A 22,388-nucleotide genomic window follows, 5' to 3' on the forward strand; every position below is an offset into this window, starting at 1 on the left:
CGATGCTGGCAGGCACAGGCACAGATCTGGATTTGAATTCCAGTTCCACCACTTCCAAATAGCACAACCACTGGCAGTTTACCTCATCTCTCTGTGCCTTGGTGTCCTCAACTGTAAAATGAGTTAATACCATCCAAATCACAAGCCTCTGTGGCAAAAAAATGGCATATGTAAAGCACCTAACAAAATGCCTAATACAGAGAAGGGCTCAGAGGTTGATTATAAGGAGATATTTTTCTTGGGGTAGGTCGTTAATAATCCCTCATGGTATTGCTTCTTCCCATATTTTATTCCAGGTGAGAAACAAAAGTATTCCTAAAATCAGAAAAGAGTCCATTTACTACTCAAAATGAATGGTAATGGAGAATCCCCCTCACATCAGGCTTGCATCACTGGACAGAAGTATGAACTCAAGGGGGAACAATAGAACATCTCTGGTCTCATTCTGCCACTGATTAGCTGTAAGACATAATGAAAGGCACTTACTTTCTCCTCACCTCAGTTTTATGAGCTGTAAAATGAAGATAATACCTCCTCTCATCTATTTTCTAGATTGTAATAAGGGTAAAATGAGATGTGGAATAAATATACTTTATGGCTATAAAATATCAGGTAAAAATCAATATTGTATTGTTAAACAGACCCTCCCTCAAAAAACTTCAAACTTTCAACACGGGCTTCATGTTCAGAACTAAGGTTGCAAAGTAGTCTTACCACACCTACTGTCAAACACTATGGCCGACGTCGAGAAGTGAGGAGACAGAAGCATCAAGAGTAAGTGTGTAAGACTTTTTCTCTGGAAAGTACCCAGGAAACTAACACTGGTATCTCCAAGGAGGAGAATTAGGTGCTAAGAAAAAGAGATGAGAGGAAAACTGTTTATCATTTTCTCTTTGAACCCTTGAATTTTGTACCTTGTCCAAGTACCACTTATTCAGAATTGAAAATAAACATGTAAATAATGAATGACTAGGAGATGCATATAAGAGAGCTATCAGTTTATTAATGCCTCATTTTGATACATTATACTCAGGAATGTGTGGCCTTCACTATCATATCCAGAAACCAATTGTGCCTCTAGAATTCCAGCCATCCCACCCCCTTGCAGAGAGTCTTGGCGGCAGCTGCTAAACCTCACGAGGCCAGCCAGGATGAACTCCTACCACGCAAGGGTGTTTCCTTTCAGTGATTATGGACGCACGTTCTCTTCCCAAAGTGGCATATGCAAGGGTAATTATACTTCCCACCAAGATGAGCTTATTCCAAAGAAGGATGTAAAAACCCTTGAATGCCGAAGAAAGTACTGGTTACTCTGCCACAGTTCGCGATCTACGGACTTAGCCCTCAATTCCTGCTCCACCAACTTGGTGTGTGCTCCGAGGTCACTGAGAATCTTTAACCTAAGTTAGCTGACATTCTTTCCAGACTGCTCTGCCATAATAACATTATCACTCTACATAAAATGATCAGGCCAACAAGGATCAAACATGCTAACTGTGATCATTTTCCATTAAAAAAAAAACACCTTATAAGGCCAAAATAATTTAAGAAAACATGTTTTCTATGGCTAAATGGAGGGCCTGTGAGCTCCTTTGACAGCTCTGCTACTGTAGTACTGTAAGACAGCTCAAGTGTTAGCCTCCTCTGTCCTTCAGGAAAAGGAGACCAGTTCTTTTTACTGTTTTCATTTTTATTTATTTTTACTGACACCATGAAAAAAGTACTTGATTTTAACTCTAATAGTACACAGGAGAGAAAGAGACTTTGATACCATTTCTGATTGTAGGCTTTCACTGAGTCAGGTCCTGGCTGTGTCAGGCAGGTTTAAAGAGAAGGGATTTGGGTTTAGACTATGCCCAGCAAAAACCTTGCTGGTCTCCCTGAATGTTTACCTTGGATAGGTAATTTTCTGCCAACACAAAGACATTACTAGGAAATATACATATTTTTTTTAATTTAAAAAAAAATTTTTTTTTTATGATAGTCACAGAGAGAGAGAGAGAGAGAGAGAGGAAGAGACACAGGCAGAGGGAGAAGCAGGCTCCATGCACCGGGAGCCCGATGTGGGACTCGATCCCGGGTCTCCAGAATCGCGCCCTGGGCCAAAGGCAGGCGCCCAACCGCTGCGCCACCCAGGGATCCCGGAAATATACATATTTTATACTTGACTTATTCTTACAGGATTTGCTACACCAAATTAGAAAATTATTTTCTAGTTTTCTTTAGAAACAGAAAGTGACCCTTCCCTTGCTTGCATGCACAATATTTCTTGCTTGAAGGCTCAACATGACTTTTTACTGTCTAGTAGGTTCTCTAAATGATTCTCCTCTTTTCCCTAAGATAATAGACAACATAAAATATTTAACCCAAGAGCCTCAAGGAGACAGGGCAAAATGATCTTGAGCTCTCACTGGACAATCTGGACCACATGTCTTTCTCAGATGCAACCCTCCAGTCCCTCGCTGCAGGGTGAGGCCCCCTATATGGCCACACATGGCCCCCATGAACCTATATAAAGGGGTCTATGAGTCAAAGTTATCCCTATACTTTATATTTCAATCATGCCACCTTCCCTAAATCTCCTTAGGCAGCTCTCCATCCCATGCCTCAGCTTGTGCTGCACCCTCCACCAGGGTTTCACGTGATGTGTTTGCATGGCCAAAACCTACTGCGTTTCTGCTTCAGCTCAAGTAATACCACCTCCAGGTTGATGGTGGGGGACAGGCTAAATGGGTGATGGGTATTAAAGAGGACACTTGTTATGGTGAGCATTAACTGTTATACATAAGTGATGAATTACTTTAAAAAAAAAAGCAACACGTCCTCCAGGAAGCCTCTCCTGATTGAGCCCTCCCTAAGGCACAAGTAGCTTTCTGACCTCTGTGTAACTCTCCCACTTTTCTTATAACTTACAACTGCAATAATTGGTGACTACACAAAGGCTTCTTATGTGCCTGGCTCTATCCTACTGCTTTCAGCATTATTATTTTATAGTTATAAAAACACCAGGGATGCCTGGGTGGCTCAGTGGTTGAGCATTGACCTTTGGCTCAGGGGGTTGTGATCCTGGAGTCCTGAGATCGAGTCCCATATCAGTCTCCTTGCATAGAGTCTGCTTCTCCCTCTGCCTGTGTCTCTGCCTCTCTCTCTGTCTCTGTCTCTCATGAATAAATAAATAAACTCTTTAAAACAAACAAAAGAACACCATAAGATTACATTGTTTGCCAGAAGTCACATAGCTAGTAAGCAGCAGAGTCTGGATTGGATGTGTTTATGTATCGTTTCTCTCCTATTAGACTGAGAGCACTTCGCAGCAGGAAATCTACTGGTTTCATCCCTATAACCCCAATGCCCAGCAGAGGACCAGGCATACTGTATACATTTGATAAATGTTTGGTGAATGTCTCAATAACTAGATTCATCACAAATCAGCAATATGTCTTCTATTTTTTTTTTAAGATTTTATTTATTTATTCATGAGACACACAGAGAGAGAGAGAGAGAGAGAGAGAGAGAGGCAGAGACACAGGCAGAGGGAGGAGAAGCAGGCTCCATGCAAGGAGCCTGATTTGGGACTAGATCCTGGGACTCCGGGATCACACCCTGAGCCAAAGGCAGATGTTCAACCACTGAGCCACTCAGGCATCCCAAGCAACAGGCCTTCTAATATAAAATTTCCAACTATAAGAAAAGATTTGGAACTTTGGGGGGCAAGTAAACTTGGTGCCCATCATAAGATGAATGCTGGATCTTTGTGAAACTTACACCTGTGATTCTGGATGTCTCTATTCATGACATCCACAAACCTACTGGTCTCTGAGCTCCTGAAAGACAGGAAATGATCTTTTCTCTGAATTCTTGGGGTCCAGCACCACGATTGGCATTATGAGGATATTCAGCAAACAGCTGCTGAATGAATGAGTGGGTAAAAGATTTCAAACTGTATTTGGACACAAGGCTAACTTACTTGGAAAACTGCTTCTAAAATCGTCTGCACTATCTTCATTCCAAACACTTCACAGCTGTTCTTGCAACCAGAGTTGCATCACACTGACACCTTATTTATTTCTTTTCTTTTTCTTATTCCACTTTGATTTAAGCAGCTTCAGCTTTATCTTGGAATCCACATGCCCAAGCTATGTACAAGTAGACCAGTTTACTCATATGCTATTGACTTAAATTGAGCTCCTCTTAAAGCTTTAGTGTTAAACAGAAAACAACCTCATTATCACAGCTCAAATTCCATTTCTATAAATACTGTTACAAACCCCAGGCAACAATCACATGTCTCAAACATAGGAAAAGCTCCATTATAGTCAAATATTTTGCTTGAGCCTGGGCAAATCTAACAAGAGCTTATCCATAATATATACTTGCCGCTTGAGAGAGACAAATGGCTTGATGGAAAGAGCAGTAGGCTGGAGGTCTGGGTTCAAGTGTTGACTTTATTCTTTAGCTGTGTGACCTTGGACAAGTCAGTATTTGAGGTTCAATATCCTTATCTTGAAAGGAAGCATCCCAAGAGTTGCCCTACCTATCTCAGAGGGCTCCTGTAAAGGTAAACTGAGCACTACATGTGAGGCTGCCTGGTAGACGTTCTATAAAGTACCATGTACATATCAGGTGGCTTTGTTAGTGTTAGAGCTGATATCTCACTCCACCCTGAGCTCCCACACATTTGCCTCTTTCCTCTCTTCTAGTCCCCACAGGCAAAGGGCTGAAACCTGTGAAGTCTCTAGGTCTTTAAACTTGCTTTTCTCTTTCAAATAAAGTCGAATATACAACAGATCCAAGTCTATTTCAAGGTTGAGCTAAAATCACCAAGGCAATTATTTAGGGAGAGTTCAGGGAATTGTATGTAAGATTAAACGATTACTTTAATGTTTGAACAGAAAATACGTAACTTTTCAAGGACTGTGGAATTATTTCTTTCATGATAGGTCTTGATATGGACTATTTTCATTTCAAGAAATATCTAGGGTAATGAAGGATTTATTTTTTGAAAATATTCTTCAAGTCAAAGGACTTTCATTTCTCAATGAGAAATCATTCTCCTTGCTCTCAAATTCACCATAGTAAGATTATTTAAGTGATGTATTTGACTGCACTGTGACAGAATCTTTTTCTACTTTTTCATCTTATTTATCTTTCCACATTTTTCTCCCTTCCATCTTACTGCTAAGGCCAGTGAGACTGGAGAATACCTACTAGTACTGGAGACTCAATGCAAGTTTCCAGAGGGGAGGAGAAAAGTCTGCCAAAATCTCCCAAAGGACAGCAAAAGCCTGTCAAGGAGTGAATGAGACATTTTCTGTAAGTCTTTTTCTTATCCTCAAACAAAATAATTTGAAGATGTAATTCCAGAGCCCTAGGAGGCATGATGGTACTCTTTGTTTTTGAGAATCCCTTTCTAAAGCCTACCCTTGAGTTGCTTTTCTAGCATTTAACTAGCTGTGAACCCTTGACAATTCATTCAAAGGCTCTGAGTTTCTGCTCCCTGATATGTAAAATGGGGACCACAATCACAGCCTTGGAGGCTATTAAAAACATCTCTGAGTTTGTACACCTGTGTCCGACACATGGAAAATGGCCAGCAGAGGCCCATTCCCTCTTCTTTGGAATCTGAGAGGTCCTGATACGGAGTCAGAATTAAAACCTGAGCATTCACTTGGCATCATAGAGTACCCACCAAGGCATGTTCTATATTTCAGTTTATTAATATTATTTCATAGTGTAAGATGAAATCCAAGCTTTATCCATCTACTGAAAAATCCTACCTACCATGGGAAACCGAAATGACTTATATTTTACAGAATATGGATCCTCTTGCCTGTTTGACTCATTTTCAAAGCCAAGTTAGACAAATAGCTTTTTTCCTCCTTGTAAGTTTCTTCCAACTATAATTCCTTATCTCTTTTAATTTAGCCATTTCCAACATTCAAAAACACTGTAATCCAAAGCCCTTACCCACTATAAACTAAGCTGAGTTTTTATCTCTGGGGCTTAAAACTCAACACTGAGCCAAAGTAGGAGGAAGCAGACAAGAAGAAAAATACAATAAAACATTAGTTTATGCTTGATTGAAAGAAAGTTTGTACATACACACACTCTTGTTCCTTTTCATTTCACTCTAGTGTTAGCCGTGTTTGCTCATTCTGCGTCCTTCTTTGGAAAGGATTTTTCTCATACATAGCCAGACCAATTCTAGCATTGATCAGAAACATTCCCAACTTCAGCTTTCATGTAATTATGAAGAGACCATGTTTATATTGAAAAATGAAAAAGTAGGCCCATCTCATTTAGTCATTCAGTAATTAATTTCCCTGAGAGCCAACTACATTCCAGGTACTATACTGATGGTAAATTGGACAAACCCAGTCCCACCATAGATGGCTCTCGAGTCCATAGAGGGGAAAAGACATTAGAAAATGAATCTTACTCAATAAATAATACTGTGATTAGGGGCAGCCAAGAAGGAAACAGTGAAATCCACAGCAGTAGAACTACCCAGACTTGACAACAACCCCAAAGAGATTTCCTAAGTTGTCAACAGGAAGAAACAAGTCCAAATAAGAGATGGTTTGCAGTAGATAGCTATAGAAAGGAACTCAATGTCATGTATCCCTCCGTCTTTGTACTTAATCTTCACAAGGAAGGCTCTCTCCAACCTTGAGGGGATAATCAATATGTGATGCATAAGTTTCAACCTCATCAGCTCTAATTAATAAATGTATATTGTGAACTTACAGAAAGATCTGAAAGTTTTCCCATGGCTATACCCTTTCATGGACAGGATATGTCAATCCAACCTCTGGTTTAGATAAAAGCATCTACTTGCTTGATCCACCTGTGACATTGAAGATGAGGACACAGAAAAACAGGCTGAAGCCCAGATCAGCAACACACTTGCACATGGCCCACACACTGAGGCAGGGGAGGAGAGTGAGTGCCCGACAGCTATGAACCAAGTCCTGCGATGGGAAGGTACTCAGTCCTTCCTAAAAGCGGAAAGCTTTTGTGAGGGCTGCCAGAAAAATGAAGTGTTCTCTCCTGATGTTTCTAATTAGCAGTGAGATGAGCAGCATGCACAGGAATAAAGAAAAAGACAAGTTTACGATGATAACTTTGTCTCCATCAGATGGTATGTTTTTGGAAGTGACAGATCCTTAAATCAATTCTGCCTCTCCCCGCTTTTTAGCACTGACTCCTCACTGCATTAGCATAAGTCTAGCAAAAGCCAGAAAAAAACATCTCATTACTTTTGAAGCCTTAACGAGTTTAACGTGTTACTGTGAATCAGAAGAGTTTCATGTGCTGGCCTACGGGTCAAGTTTTGTAACATGGATGTAGTTCAAGGTCTGCATTAACTACCAGATCTGGGTGAGTCCACCTCTTTGAGTGTCTAGGATAATGCCCTGCTTTCATGGTACTGCACAGGGATGGGAGTAGGAAGAAAAGGCTAGAGCAATGATTCTGAAACACAGGTTATCACTTGTGTCATGCTTTGCTATACTGATAATACATGCTAACCATATGGTAATGATGCTCTATTGACTGTGTGTCAGGAGATGTGCACCCAGTTTGGAGGTAACCCCTGCAGTTCGTTCTTTTCATCTTCTAATGACCCACTCATCCAGTGAACACGTGTGGAGGGCCTCTTAGGTACTAGGCACTGCTAAGGGCAAGTAATATAGAGGAAAGATGTGACTGCATGGCATTCAGAGACTCTCTTTATTGGGACTGAGCTAAATTTATACAATTTAATTCCAGATAGCCAACAAGGATACATCAGAGTTCTATGCACTATGTGTTCAGACTTTTCTAAATCCTGGATAGGAGGTAGGAAAAGGGGAGAGGAAGGAGGGGGTCACCTTTATAGCAGCATCATCTACTTTGTCCCTGCATTTTGGCTTCTCCCCACCTGTGTCAGCCTTTCCTGCCTTCAGGAAAAGCAATGCCTTGGGAGAAAGAACCCCAGGGGATCCCACACTGGCAGAAGCAGAAAGCAAATGTATACTCATGGGAATGTGCATGGTGTGGAGGTGACAGGGGGAAGAACTGCCTCCTATGTGAACAGAGAGTTGACACCAGGAAATAGAGGGGGATAGGCTGTATGGGACAATGTAACCTGAGAACCAACTTCATTTGCAGGTACTCCTCGGCCATCACCATTCTCTGTGGGCTGTGATGCTTATGGGATGTGGAAATGTTTAGATGACAGCAGAGCTTCTAAAAAGTCCTCAGACAACAGACAGCCGAAAAGCACTGATGGGAGGAGAAGGGAGCAGGAAGGCCAGGCTGGTCATGGGGGCATGTTGTGGTTCTTACCACAGTAAGGGGAAGGGACCAAATGAGTAGGATCAAATAGTTTAGTGATTAAATAAACAGCAATAAAGGCAAGGGAAATAGAAGGACAAATGATTCAAAAGCCTCAAAACAAAGGAATTTTGGGAGGAAAGATGGAGGCTTTAAAACAGGAAAAACTGGGACTAACAGCATGTCAGTTAGTGACACTGCTGGGCAGCTGCCTGAGCAAAGGTATCATTTTGCATGTGCTGAGCTAGAGGTGAATTCCAGGGGGAAGGTCAAGCCTAGAAACCAAGGGAGACATGGGGCCAGGATGTAGACATGTGTCCTTGAGGAAGATTATGTTTCCAGGGGAAAGGAAAGTACCCAGGGGTAAATGGGAGGAAGATGGGAAGCCATGGAAGGAGATGAAAGGGTACTTGCAAAGCCTCATCCACCTGGGCATGTGCTATATTGAGCAGAGAGAGTTACAAGCAGAAATAGGGTCAACCATAAGATACTGAAGGGAACAGAAGCATGAGGCCTGAGCAAAGATCATCCTTATCTTTCTTTCCAGGTATCCACAGGTGAGGGGTAGAGAGAGGCTCTGTTACTATTCAGCTCGTATTCACTACATGGGAGAGAGATACTTCCTGCCTCACTGATGTTTGACTTACTGTGTCAGTGTGACTTGCTTTAGCCAATGGAACATGAGTGGATGAGAGGTGAGCAGGGCTTTAAAAGTATCTGTTTTTCCTGGTCCTTTGCAATCCTGATTTCTGCTATGAGGAGAGTTTTGTCTGGATACCACTGGTCACAGAAAGGTGAGATGCAGAGACCTACACCCAATAGGCAGCCTGAGCAGAACTACCCCAGCTGATCTATAGCTCCAGAGCAAGAAATACATGTTTGTGGTTACAAGTCTCTGAAATCTTGGGTTGTTCATGACTCTTCTGGAGGAAAACCTGACTAGTACAGTGTGACTTGTGGGTCTGATACAGTAAAATGTGCTCTTTTAAGGACGGCACCCATCTAGGGCCTCCTTAACCACTGTTCTCAAATCATAAAAGTACAAATGGGATGAAAAACAATGCCTATTTTAGCCAGTTCAAAGAGGAACTTGGTGGCTATACTGGGGTCATTTTCCCAAAGCAAAATAAGCCAAGAGTTATATATTAACTGTCTTAAATATCGATTGTTAGATAAAGCTGCACTCAATCAATCAGGAAGAAAAGGCTAGGGAATTTCACTGGGGCAAAGGGCAGGATATACAAAGTCAGGGATATTGAGATTTTATTAGTTCAAAGAATTTTTACAAAATTGGCCATGGCAACAGCCAGCCAACAGTTGATGTGAAACTGAGAGGGAAGCACTGAAGGTCTGGATTGGTCAATAGATTCACCCCGCCCCATCTCTCTCTGGCCCTTCTTCCAGCAGGGATGCCATTCCAAGATTTGGGACCACAAACAAGGATCTGAAACAAGAGATAAAAGGAGAAATGTCCTGCCAGGTCTTCATGGCATCTACCAAACAGGCCCGTGCTCTGTGGCCTGGGTACAGAAATGTCAGGCCCTGGTCCAGGGAAACCCAAGCCATTCATAGTTCCAGACCCCACACGGGCCAAATTGACAGGCAGAGAAAGCTTTTCTCCTGTTTCACTGCTGTCTGCTTTTTGTCTTTCGGCTGATTCTACCATTCACCAGATTATCCCTCCCATGGATAATGGGAAACTCAGCAACTTCAAGAATTCTGTTTTTTAAAAAGCTCATGAGACATACAAAAGGGGATCAATTTAGCTATTTCAGAGGTCAGACAAGAAGACCAACTATACTTATCCTTCTTGCTAAGCTGCTGACACTCTAAGAAGCTTACTGAATGAAATTTTCTGAATTTATTTTGTACTCAGCCTTTTGGAAGGAATCTAAATTCGGGAATCAGGGGCATAAGACCTATGTGTGTTCTACTCATTTCTGCAGCTGTCCCTTCAGTGACGTAATCCCTAAGCTGGCATCATCTTCTCAAACCTATAGAGGCGAGCCTAAGTGAGTCACCTCATAGATAATGTCTACTTTTTGGAACCCAGCCATGGCCCAAGAAGACAAGACATAAGAGACCCAGACAGGCAAACCCATTGCATCAGAAAGGGAGCCCACCTTCAGGTCTTGCAGGAAGGAGGTGAGCCCCAGGAGGCAGCTGAGTGGCTGTGACACAGAGGACAATTCTATGGCAGAGGACAGATAACTCTTGTAACCACCATTCATCATCTAGAAGCCATGAGCCTTTACCCCCTCTATCCCTTCACCCAGGGAGGAATTCCTCTACTCACAGTGACTTTCCTCCCCTCATTTTCCAGGGCCCCCCTCAAATGTCATCTCCCTGGAGACCTCTGGAACCACTGCCTTGCCTCCAAGAAGGCAGATCCAGGAGCAGCCTTCTTTGTTTAGACCTTTATCATAACATTTTGCATGTGGTGGATTAATAATCTACACATTTGTTGTATGTTTCACACTGTGAGCTACTGCAAGGCCAAGAACTCTAGCTATTATGCATGCATATATCTCCAGGCTCAGAACCAGCTCTGGCACAGATGGACTGTATGCTTAGAAACTATTTTCAAAAATGGTAACCTAGGGATCCCTGGGTGGCGCAGCGGTTTAGCGTCTGCCTTTGGCCCAGGGCGCGATCCTGGAGACCCGGGATCGAATCCCACGTCGGGCTCCCGGTGCATGGAGCCTGCTTCTCCCTCTGCCTAGGTCTCTGCCTCTCTCTCTCTCTCTGTGTGACTATCATAAAAAAAAAAAAAAAAAAAAATGGTAACCTACCCTAATTTAGAATGAAATTGGAAATTCTTTATTTTAAGAAACAAAATAAATGTCCCAAATTATTATATCCACTTTTACTCCAATAGTTCTGGAAATGATTTGGGATAAGAAAAAAATATTTGATTTTTAAAATAAAAACTCACTAGTTCAGATTGATTGGGAGGTCAGCTTTGATTATCGAAAAGCCAGAATTAGGGGCAGCCCGGGTGGCTCAGGGGTTTAGTGCCACCTTTAGCCCAGGGCCTGATCCTGGAGACCTGGGATCTAGTCCCATGTTGGGCTCCCTGCATGGAGCCTGTTTCTCCCTCTGCCTGTGTCTCTGCCTCTCTCTCTCTCTCTCTCTCATGAATAAATAAATAAAATCTTTATTAAAAAAATCCAGAATTAGAAAATATTATAAAGACAACTTTCAAGTACAAATTGTAACTTAAAATAAGCAACAGTATGACAATGACAATGCTTGGGTACTTGCTTCAAAGAACAGATACAAATAATCTAAAGCAATCTATCAATTGTCCATTTGCATGGATTAAATACGTCATAGTCAATCTGGCTTTTGAAATTTGTTTTAAAAATTGTGCTTTTTTTTTCTTTTTGGGGGGTGGGAGGATCTCTTTGGGATTGGATTAATCATAATCTTTGGTTCATGACACTCTTTCATCATTGATCCATACATGGCCTGCTTTCATTGATTTACTTAGTAATTATTTTTAAGATTTATTTATTTATTTATTTATTCATGATAGAGAGAGAGAGAGAGAGGCAGAGACACAGGCAGAAGGAAAAGCAGGGAACCCAACATGGGACTCGATCCCGGGACTCCAGGATTGCGCCCTGGGCCAAAGGCAGGCGCTAAACCGCCGAGCCACCCAGGGATCCCCTACTTAGTAATTTTTAAATAATCTAATAAGTATTCACAAAACCACTACCCAAAACAAAATGCAGAGAATAGCATACATCTTACCATTTGTTACCTCCCAGGGAGCCCATACCCTGCCTCCCCAGACAGAGGAAAGTCCCATCTCAAATCCCATAGCCATCTTCCCCTGCCTGTCCTTTCTATATAAGTTTTATTAGAGCTAGCTATATTCCTAAAAGCATCTTTTTATTTTAGTTGTTTTAATTCTATTAAAAGGACTTTATGCTATTGTTAATATCTGGGGATCTGCTTTTTTCCCATTGATTATATTTCTAAGATTTAGCCACATCTTTGGGTTCACTTTGGCTCATCTCTTTGTTACTTAATATTCCATTTTGGGACTATTACTCATCCACCCTCTCACTGATGGCATGTGAGTTTCCAGCATTTTGCTATGTTTACAGTGCAATTCTGAAATTTCTTGCTCACATACAAAAGCCTCTCTTGGACAGTATACCTCTGATGTATCCCTAGGTCAAAGGCTAAGTGAATATTCAGCTTTAGAAAGTAATGCTAACCTGTCTTCTTCTTTTTTTAAAGATTTTATTTATTTATTCATGAGAATACACAGAGAAGAGAGAGAGAGAGAGGTAGAGACAAAGGCAGAGGGAGAAGCAGGCTCCATGCAGGGAGCCTGACGTGAGACTCGATCCCGGGTCTCTAGGATCATGCCCTGGACTGAAGGCAGCGCTAAACCGCTGAGCCACCCGGGCTGCCCACTAACCTATCTGCTGATGTGGTTGTTCCTATGTATTCTCTCACCAGCCTCATACGAGCTATCTCATGGACCCACATCTCCTCCAGCACTTGGTGCTGTCAGATTGAACAGTTGCCACTTGTTATCAGTCCAGAACTAACTGAAGTCATCAGCATTTACAAACTGGTACAATCTAAATTAATCAGTGAAATCAGAAAATGCACTAGATTAGAAAAATAACTTTCTGTAAAAAAATTAAAAATCTAGAAAAGCATCGAAAGAAACAAAAATAACAGCTGTAATTTATCAAGGTTTAATATTCATTACAATGAAAGAATATTTCCCCTATTATAAGGGCAGTCTATGATTGCAATTTATTTAAAATCCTTTGGAAGCACTCCTTCCACACCTACTAGTGTTCTCAGCGGTCAGCTTAGCATCACCAAAGTGTCACTGCACTGTCCCAGGTGTCCAGGAAACAGCAAGATTCTGGCTAAGTATCAGAATTAAAAACTGAAGATGTGTTTTGAAATTCATAACATCTCCCTTATGGGAGGTTCATGTTCTAATACAGTGGTTTCAATCTACGCCTCTTTTGATCTGGGAGGAAGGAAGGGACTGGAAGTCCTTATTAAACACTTAATAAAAGCAGTTCTTTTATTTTAAATCCATTTTCAGAAACTCCTTTGTAGCACTGCACTTCCTTTCAGCAGCAAGATGCCATTAAAGAAAGCAAAAACGGTCTGTAGAATAACAAGGACACCGCAGCCAGGCTGTGGGTAATTGAATGAAGGTGCTCCCCAAGGCACAGAGACTCAATTTCTAGGGGCACAGTGTATTTTACATCCACTAGAAAAAGAGAGTCAATAAATCAGTCCAGCATGAACAGAGAGTGTGCTCACAGCACATCTTCTGGTGACTGAAATTCAAATTTATGGGCATTTCACTATGGGCCAGGCACTGTGTTAGCAATGAGCATTCAGAGAGGACACAGCATCTGCTTTCCATGGTATCACCATCTGCCTGGGAAGACACTCAAGTCAGGTGATGACAAAATAAGGAAGAACAAAATAAGTGCTATTATTAAGCACCTGAGAGGGGAGGCAAAAACCTGATTTGGACTTGGGTCTCTAGGTGGTCCTGATGGAAACGGTGTGAGACTGGACAATTAGAATATCTGTAGGAAAACTAGGGTAATTCTGTGCAGCAGGGAGAAGTGCTTAGTGTGTGTATTCAGAGAGTCAGTTGGTTGCTCACTTAAACATTCATTAAGCATATACTATGTTGCAAGATTGCCCCCAAGCACTGGGGATGCAGAGGTGAATGAAACCAACAGGTCAGCTTCTGAAAGGCCTTTCTGAGGAATTACCATGGAAGCAGGAGTTTGAAGGATGAGATGGAACCAGCCAACAGCAGTGGGAAGAACTTTACACAGAGAAGGAAGGGCACAAGCAAAACCTTAAGGTAGAACAGCCCTTGGAGAAGCCTTGGTGGTGAAAAGAGGCCGAGGGCTACGTCAAGCTGAAGGACTAGAGGTGTCATTCAAAGGGCAGACAGAGAGATCCCTGGGTGGCTCAGCAGTTTAGCGCATGCCGTCAGCCCAGGGCGTGATCCTGGAGTCCCGGGATAGGTCCCAAATCGGGCTCCCTGCTTCTCCCTCTGTCTGTGTCTTTGCCTCTCTCTCTGTGTCTCTCATGAATAAATAAATAAAATCTAAAAACAAAACAAAACAAAAACAAAGGGCAGACAGAAGCGAGATTACCAGGGCTTGCAGGCTGCCCTAAGGAATGTGAAATCTAGAAAACATCAGAACCTTTGAAGGGGATCCTTTGTGATGGGGAGAACAAGGAAGCATAGTCCGAAATACATCTATGAGTGAAGGGGGCGGAAGGCAGAGAGAGGAAGCAGCAGCAGTGGTTCAGGATAGAGATGATGGGGGACCTCCACTGTGCTTGTGGTGGTAGAGACAGAGTAGGCAGGTTCCAATGCATTTTTTTAAAGATCTTATTTATTTATTTGAGAAAGAGACAGAGAGAGACAGAGGGAGACAGAGGGAGACAGAGAGAGAGAGAGAGAATGAGTGGGGGCGGGGTAGAGGGAGAGGGAGAAGCAGGCTCCCACTGAGCAGGGAACCCAACGTGGGGCTCGATCCCAGGACCCTGAGATCATGACCTGAGCTGAGGGCAGATACTTAACCAATAAGCCACCCAGGAACCCTTCAAATATACTTTTTATACCTTTTTTTATTGTGGTAAAAAACATACCTCCATACTGTTTTCCATAGTGGCTACATCATTTTACATTCCCACCAACAGAACACAAGAGTTCTGACTTCACATCTTTGCCAACACTTGTTATTTCCTGTTTATTTTTTTTAAAGTGGCCATCTCTTTTTTTTTAAGATTTTTATTTATTTATTCATGAGAGACATGCAGAGAGAGGCAGAGACACAGGTAGAGGAAGAAAACAGGTTTCTGGCAAAGAGCCCAATGTGGGACTCAATCCTGGGACACCAGGATCACGCCCTGAGCTGAAGGCAGATGCTCAACCACTGAGCCACCCAGGTGTCCTGATAGTGGCCATCTTAACAGGTGTAAGGTGATATGTATCTCATTGTGGTTTTGATTTGCATTTCCCTGATGATTAGTGATGTTGAGCATCTTCTCAGGTGCTTGTCGGCCATCTGTTTATCTTCTCTGGAGAATGTCTACTCAAGTCCTTTGTCCATTTTCAAATCAAATTGTTTTTGTTGTTGTTGTTAGCTTGTAGGAGTTCTTTACATATTCTAAATAGTAACTCCTTATCAGATATATGGTTTGAAAATATTTTATCCTATTCCATAGGTTGTCTTTTCACTCTGTTGATTATTTCCTTTGCTGTGCAGAAGTCTAAAGTTGATATAATCCCACTTGTGTAATTTTCATTTTTGTTATCTGTGTTGTCATACCCAGGAAATCCCTGCCAAATTCAGTGCTATGAAGCTTTTCCTAGTTGTTTTATACTTTCAGGTCTTATGTTTTAGGTTTTTAATTTATTTTGAGTTAACTTTTTTTTTTAAGATTTTATTTATTCATGAGACACACACACACACACACAGAGAGAGAGAGAGAGAGGGGCAGAGACACAGGCAGAGGGAGAAGCAGGATCCATGCAGGGAGTCTGACGTGGGACTCGATCCCAGGTCTCCAGGATCACGCCCTGGGCTGAAGGCGATGCTAAACCGCTGAGCCACTTGGGCTGCCCTTGAGTTAACTTTTATATATGGTGTATGACAAGGGTTTAACTTCATTCTTTGGCATCCAGTTTTCCAGCACCCATTTGTTGAAGAGACTATCCTTTTCCCTAATATGTAGTCTTGATACTCCTGTCAAAGATCATTTGACCTATATGTCAGGGCTTATTTCTTGTATATTCTATTCCATTAACCTGTGTGTCTCTGTTTTTATGCTAGTACTTTGCCATTTTGATGACTATACCATTGTGATGTTTTAAAATTAGGAAGTGTGTGGCCTTTGGCTTTGTTTTGATTCCACAAAATTGCTTCAGTTTTTTGGGGGGTCCTTTGAGATTCCACATGAATTTAGGAATATTTTTTTCTATTTTTGTAAAAAATACCATCAGAATTTTGATAGGGATTATATTGAATCTATAGATTGCTTTGGGTAGTATGGACATTTTAACAATATTAATTCTTCCAATCCATGAACATGGGATGTCTTTCCATTTATTTTTTTCTCTAATTTCTTTCAGCAATGTTTTTCAGTTTTCAGTATAAAGTCTTTCACCTCCTGAGTTAAATTTATTCCTAAGTATTTCTCTTTTTTTTTAAGATTTTAATTCATTTATTCATGAGAGACAGAAAGAGAGAAAGAGAGAGAGAGAAAGGCAGAGACATAGGCAGAGGGAGAAGCAGGCTCCATACAGGGATCCCCACATGGGACTTGATCCCAGGTCTCCAGGATCACACCCTTGGATGAAGGTGGCGCTAAACTGCTGAGCCATGGGGGCTGCCCTATTCCTAAGTATTTCATTCTTTTTGATGCTATTATAAATGGGGTTTGTTTTCTTAATTTCCCTCTCGAATTATTCATTATAGTATATAGATATGCAACTGATTTTTGAGTCCTGATTTTGCAACCTACAACCCTGCTAAATATGTTTATTAGTTTTTTTGTTTGTTTTTTTATTAGTTCTAACAGGGTTTTTGGTATAATGTTTAGGGTTTTCTAAATATAATATCATGTCACTTGTGAACAGACATAATTTTACTTCTTCTTTGCAATCTGGAGGACTTCTATTTTATTTTTTTTGCCTAATTACTCTGGTTAGGACTTCCAGTACTATGTTGAATAGAAGTGACAAGAGAGGGTATCCTTACCTTGTTCTTGATCTTGGAAGGAATTATTTCAGTTTTCATCATTGAGTATGATATTAGCTGTAAGTTTTTCATACACATAAAAATTATGAAATTATGTGAAGTAATTTCCTTCTTTTCCCAGCTTGTTGAGTGCTTTCTTTTTTAATCATGAAAGAATATTAAACTTTGTCAAATGTCTTTTCTGCATCTATAGAGATGATCATGTGGTTTTTGTTCTTCATTCTGTTAATGTGGTGTATATTACAATGACTAATTGAGGAGGGAAATGGGGAAACTCAAGAGTTGGGATTTAGAGATTTTAGACTAGAGATTCCTTGAAGATTCTCATGCAGGGATGTTTGGTGGGCAGCTGCACCTACAGATTCAGAGGTTAGAGATACCTGAGCTAGAGAGGGGAAGAAGGCACAGGGTACATTTAGAGAAAAGAAAAGAAGGTATGGTAGCTGGAGCATGGTGTTTGCCAAGAGGCAAGATGAAAAATAAACCCAGAATGCCTTCCTAGAGCTAAGCTAGATCATGGTACAAAGCTCCAAAACTTGGATTTTATTCTATGTAAGCTGATTACAGAAAGCTTTCTTTTTTTCCTTTTGAGTGACAGAGTTGTTAATTCATGGCTTTATTTCTAATTTAAAAAGTAACATGTGTCCATTGTGAAAACACTGAAAATAAGGAACAGTATAAAGAATAAAATTCCACAAATCTATAATTCCACCATCCACCTATAATTACCACTAACACTACAGCTTATTTCCTTCTAAGGATTTTTTTTCTTACGTTTCATACCCATATTTTGTATATATTATAAAATTTAAATTAGTATTTATAATAATTCTATATCCTATTTTTTCACTTAATATTTTACCGTAAACATTTGGCTATGTGATTAAAAATTCTCTATAAACATAATTTTAATTACAATGTAATATTATATTGGATAGATATAAAATAATTTGACATTCAATTATTGTGGACATTTAGGGTTTTATAATTTTCTATAATGAGGTGCCTGGGTGGCTCAGTCAGTTAAGCATCTGACTCCTGATTTCAGTTCAGGTCATCATCTCAGGGTCATGAGTCTAACCCCTGCATCGGGTTCCACCCTGAGCATGAAGCCTGTTTAAGATTCTCTCTCCCTCTGCCTCTCCCTCCCCACTCACACACACTCTCTCTCAAATAAATATATAAATACATGATTTTTTCTATAATATATAGATCTATTATAAATATTCCTCTTTACCATATTTCCAAAATGAGAATTTGGGGGTCAAAGGGCATGAACATTTAATGATTTTTTATACTACTGGCAGATTAATTTTAGAAAGGCTAGACTAATTTATATCCCTACTGTATGAGACTGCTTATCCACTGCATCTTTACTATTATTAAGCATTATAGCTTTAAAAATATTTTAAAATTTTATAGATGAACAATAATTTATCTGACACTGAAATTTTCATACTGTTTTCATGAAACTGTGAGGCAGAAACCAGAGTCTCACAAAACTCCATTCTAGTAAATTCAAACCATGTCACTGAAGTATTCCATTTTGAGGTTAAGCTCACAAAATATGAACAAATTTCTAATAAGACGAATCCAAAGCAGCAGAAAAGACCTTATTTCTGGCAGCCTAAACTGGGTATCAAAGCTATCAGGGGCAGTTCAACAAAGTCATACTAAGCATCAAGCCACCCAACATCCTACAGAGATCCCTAAGAACTCATCCCTAAGGACTCACCCTACCTTGTTAGCTTTCTATATAGAGTAGAGAGGAAAAGATTAATGTGGGGAATTAATCAAGTTACAGTCTCTCTTCTCTCCCTACCATTGATGAAGAGCTGAACTATAACCCAAAGCCATTTTTTCAATTCAAAAGTCACCTGGAAGCAAAATTACTCAATCTCCAGTATCATACAAAATAACTGCTTAGGCACAAGTGTTTAGAGTTAAACATAGTGGCCAATGGAGGGTGGGGAAAGATACTGGGAAGAGTCAAAGGGTAGTCTACTTCCTTCTGATGATGAATCCTAATCTAGATACAATGAGAATTGGGATCAAATAAAATCTATATTTTCATGCAGGCTGAGCCCTATTAGGGTTGGTTTGCCCTGAGATGATGCAGGTGTGGCCACCACAGTGCTGTAACAGAGGCAACAGACAAAAACTACCTCTGCATGCACAGAGGTTTCAAATGGGAGGCATTGCATGCTTGTGTCCCTTCATGATCTCATCTCAGAGAAGGCTCTGGACTGTGGTCCTACAAGTTTGAAAATTTGATGTTAATGTGCTCAAAGAGGCTTTGCCTTGAGAGCGCACATTTGTTAAACAAGAAGAGTTGCACAGACCAGAAGGCCAGTTTATTTTGCACATTGTCTATTTGCATGTAGACTTACATGAGAAACCATATAATAATCAGAAGGTTTGACAAGAAGCACAGGACCTGAACAAGGGAAGGCAGGGAGATAACCTGAGAGGTCTTCTCCACCAGAGTTACTGAAAGCCTTCGTGCAACTGCCTAAGGTGGCCTTCATCTCTTCTATTTCTCCTCCTCCTTCAGAGCTCAGCTCAAATATCCTCTCCCCAAGGAAGCTTCCCCAACTCCCCAGATAGGTTCCTCACTTACACATTTTTATCCACCCTGCATTTTCCTTTAAGTGCTATGGCAATTTTAATTAAAAGATTGTATATGCTCTGTTGTTTCTAATATTTCAGGTCCCTGGTAATAGGAGCCATGTCTGCCTTACTCACCACTTTACTCCCGATCTCTGGTGTACCTAGTATAAAGCAGGTGTCCCAATATTTGTGGAAAGGAGGGAAAACGGGAAGGATAAGAGAACATGAAGACTGCAGGTCTACTGTGGGAACAGCCTTCAAATAGGACTTCAAGTCCCTTAGCCAAGACTCTATCTCCCTTTGACAGTGTCAGAAATGAGCACTGCCCAAATCTGCCCTCCTCTCCCTCATTTTCTGTTTCTATGGCTGGCCAACCATCTTCTTTAACACTCAATTTGGATATGCAATAACTTTGGTCAGGTTACATTGGAATCAGACTGAGGTACCACTCTGTCTGCTGAAGCAGCTTTGCACACCCCTGGCCTAACCTATTTTATGGTCATGTATAATTACATTTCAGAGAATAGCCTTACTTCCAAGTTCTTGGGGTTACCAAACTGTCAAGCCCCTGTAATCACCACAATGCTACCCAGGGAAAAGGGAAGAGATGCTCCAGGATGCACTGCAGCCATAGAAGAAATAAGACAACAATGTGTGCATGTGGCTGAAGCCTGTTCATACTTCATACACACAGAAGCTGGAGATGACATTCTTACATGCTTTGGCTATTTTCTCAAATATGATATTAATTTTGATAATTAAGAACAGAACAAGCAGTGGCCTGGGAGTCTGGGTGAGATCTCTATTGTTGTGATCCTAGCTCTGACACTAACTTGGCTGTCAGCAGTCTTATTTCATGCTGGCTTTTGCTAAATAAAGGAGTTCGGCTAGAAGACCCAACAGCACCTTCCACCTTTGACATTACATTATCGAGGCTCATCTAAGAACTTGTCCTCAACTTCATAAGCACCCCAAAGATCAATCCAGCTGCTAGCAATGACCAACACATACTTGGGAGTCTGGGATAAGCATCTCCAAAGAATTATGGTGATATCTTAGGATTTCCATGATTGCAAATGAAATCATTCAAGAGACAAGCAGATGTCTCTGGAACCTGACACAGCTAACACACAGACCTTCTCGACACTTGTTAAAGCACAGGATGGATGACTGAGATGTCTGAAAATCTGGCTACCACCCCGCTCCACGGCACCCTCTTCTTTTGATTTTCCCCAGCAGCAGGGTGCTTGTGGAAATTATTTTCTGTATGTAAAACAGTCAATCGTGATAAAACATTTCCATAAGCATATAACTTTTACAATCTTTGCAGAAAGCACTTCCATTCTCTATTTTCCATACTGGGAGTTCAACTGTCTTCACCTCAGCCTCGCAATGCACAGATCCTGTCACCAGTGTTAAATTACTCTCTCAAACAGGCATTTGACTGTAGTACAAGCAAATTCATTATTAATTGGTTTATAACTCAAAAATCACCTCAGTTTTAATTAGCTGGTATGTTAAATTCAAAGTCATGCTTAGGTTTACACATTCTACAAACAAACCCTCCTCAGAAAATGTGCATCTCTGAGGAGAACTTTACCTATCTGAAGGGAAATTACCAAAAAGAATAAAGACAGCCCAGTAAGGGGTCTATGCTCCAGAGACACATATTGTTTCTCCTGAAGCAACTTGAACAGACTATGCACTAAAGTGAGAATTCCAAAAGATTTCTTCCATTTAGTTCAAATAGGATGTTTACAAAAGAAAGAAAAAAACCCTAACAACCCTGAGACTGTATCTGAATGTGGGACTAGGAACATTGTACTACTTGCCTCGAGTAGTAAGACTCCACCCCCAGGGCCTCTCTCACACTGGCGATGTGCTGCTCCAGGGCCGAGCTGGTGGATGTTGGAAGAGCCGCGCTGCTGCCAGCCTGGAAGTCACTGGAGTTTTCCACTGTGCTATCACCCAGGTAATGTTCATGAAACTTCAGAATTCCTGAAACAAGAAAGGCACAGCCAGTATTATGCAACATCGAGGTTGTGGGAGGGAGAGCTGAAGGCAAGAGGATAGCCCTCTTTGGCATCCAAACCATGTGAAGAAATCCTGAAATCTGATGTCTCAAGAGAGTTTTCCGGAGTTTGGTCAGTACCCATTTCCACAGCTTTTGTGATCAGGTCTGGTGCTTTAAACTAGGAATTCAAGATAAGGCTCCTGATTCTGACAATATATTTAGAAGTTCATGGAATGATGACTACTTCATATGTATTTCCAAACAGATGCTTCTCAGAAGCACCAACTAGGGAAAGTTTTCTTTCCCGAATAGTGCATGAGCGTGCCAAGGTATATTCTCCCCAGAAACTGAAATCCTGAACAAAAATATAACTAGCCAAGCAGAAACTGTGTTACTCAAAGACCTTTCATTTCTCAAAAGCAAGTCAAAACAAATACACTGTAGTACAAAGGCCAGATAAAAATATTTTAAGCCATTTTTAAATAAGACTAACTGGTCAACCATCATTAATGGATTAAAGGAGCAAAAAATTATGGCTGCATGAAACTGAAGCAATCCATAGCAGTTTTCTGGCAATAAACATAGGACATATTCTCAAATGGTAATGAGGTGTGTCAGCCCTGGAAAACGCTGGTCCTCTCTGATTGGATTAGAGCCCCAGT

General features: G+C 41.0%; 1 protein-coding gene and 1 long non-coding RNA gene across 4 annotated transcripts in view; both read right to left on the reverse strand.

Annotated features, from left to right (window-relative positions):
- TTC28 (tetratricopeptide repeat domain 28) overlaps window positions 1-22,388 on the reverse strand; it is a 625,508-nt gene that overhangs the window by 83,559 nt on the left and 519,561 nt on the right. For all 3 annotated transcript variants that reach the window (XM_072803063.1, XM_072803062.1, XM_072803064.1), the window contains one exon: window positions 21,545-21,710. In XM_072803063.1, the coding sequence (XP_072659164.1) occupies window positions 21,545-21,710 (166 nt within the window). The remainder of the gene's footprint in view (window positions 1-21,544; window positions 21,711-22,388) is intronic.
- Window positions 6,755-10,851, reverse strand: LOC140619542 (uncharacterized). The gene is made up of 2 exons (XR_012019436.1): window positions 10,440-10,851; window positions 6,755-9,760 (listed from the first exon to the last, which is right to left on the reverse strand). It is a non-coding gene; the product is annotated as an uncharacterized lncRNA (long non-coding RNA).

The sequence above is a fragment of the Canis lupus genome, chromosome 27 (genome assembly GCF_048164855.1).
Source record: "Canis lupus baileyi chromosome 27, mCanLup2.hap1, whole genome shotgun sequence".
Classification (NCBI taxonomy): domain Eukaryota; kingdom Metazoa; phylum Chordata; class Mammalia; order Carnivora; family Canidae; genus Canis; species Canis lupus.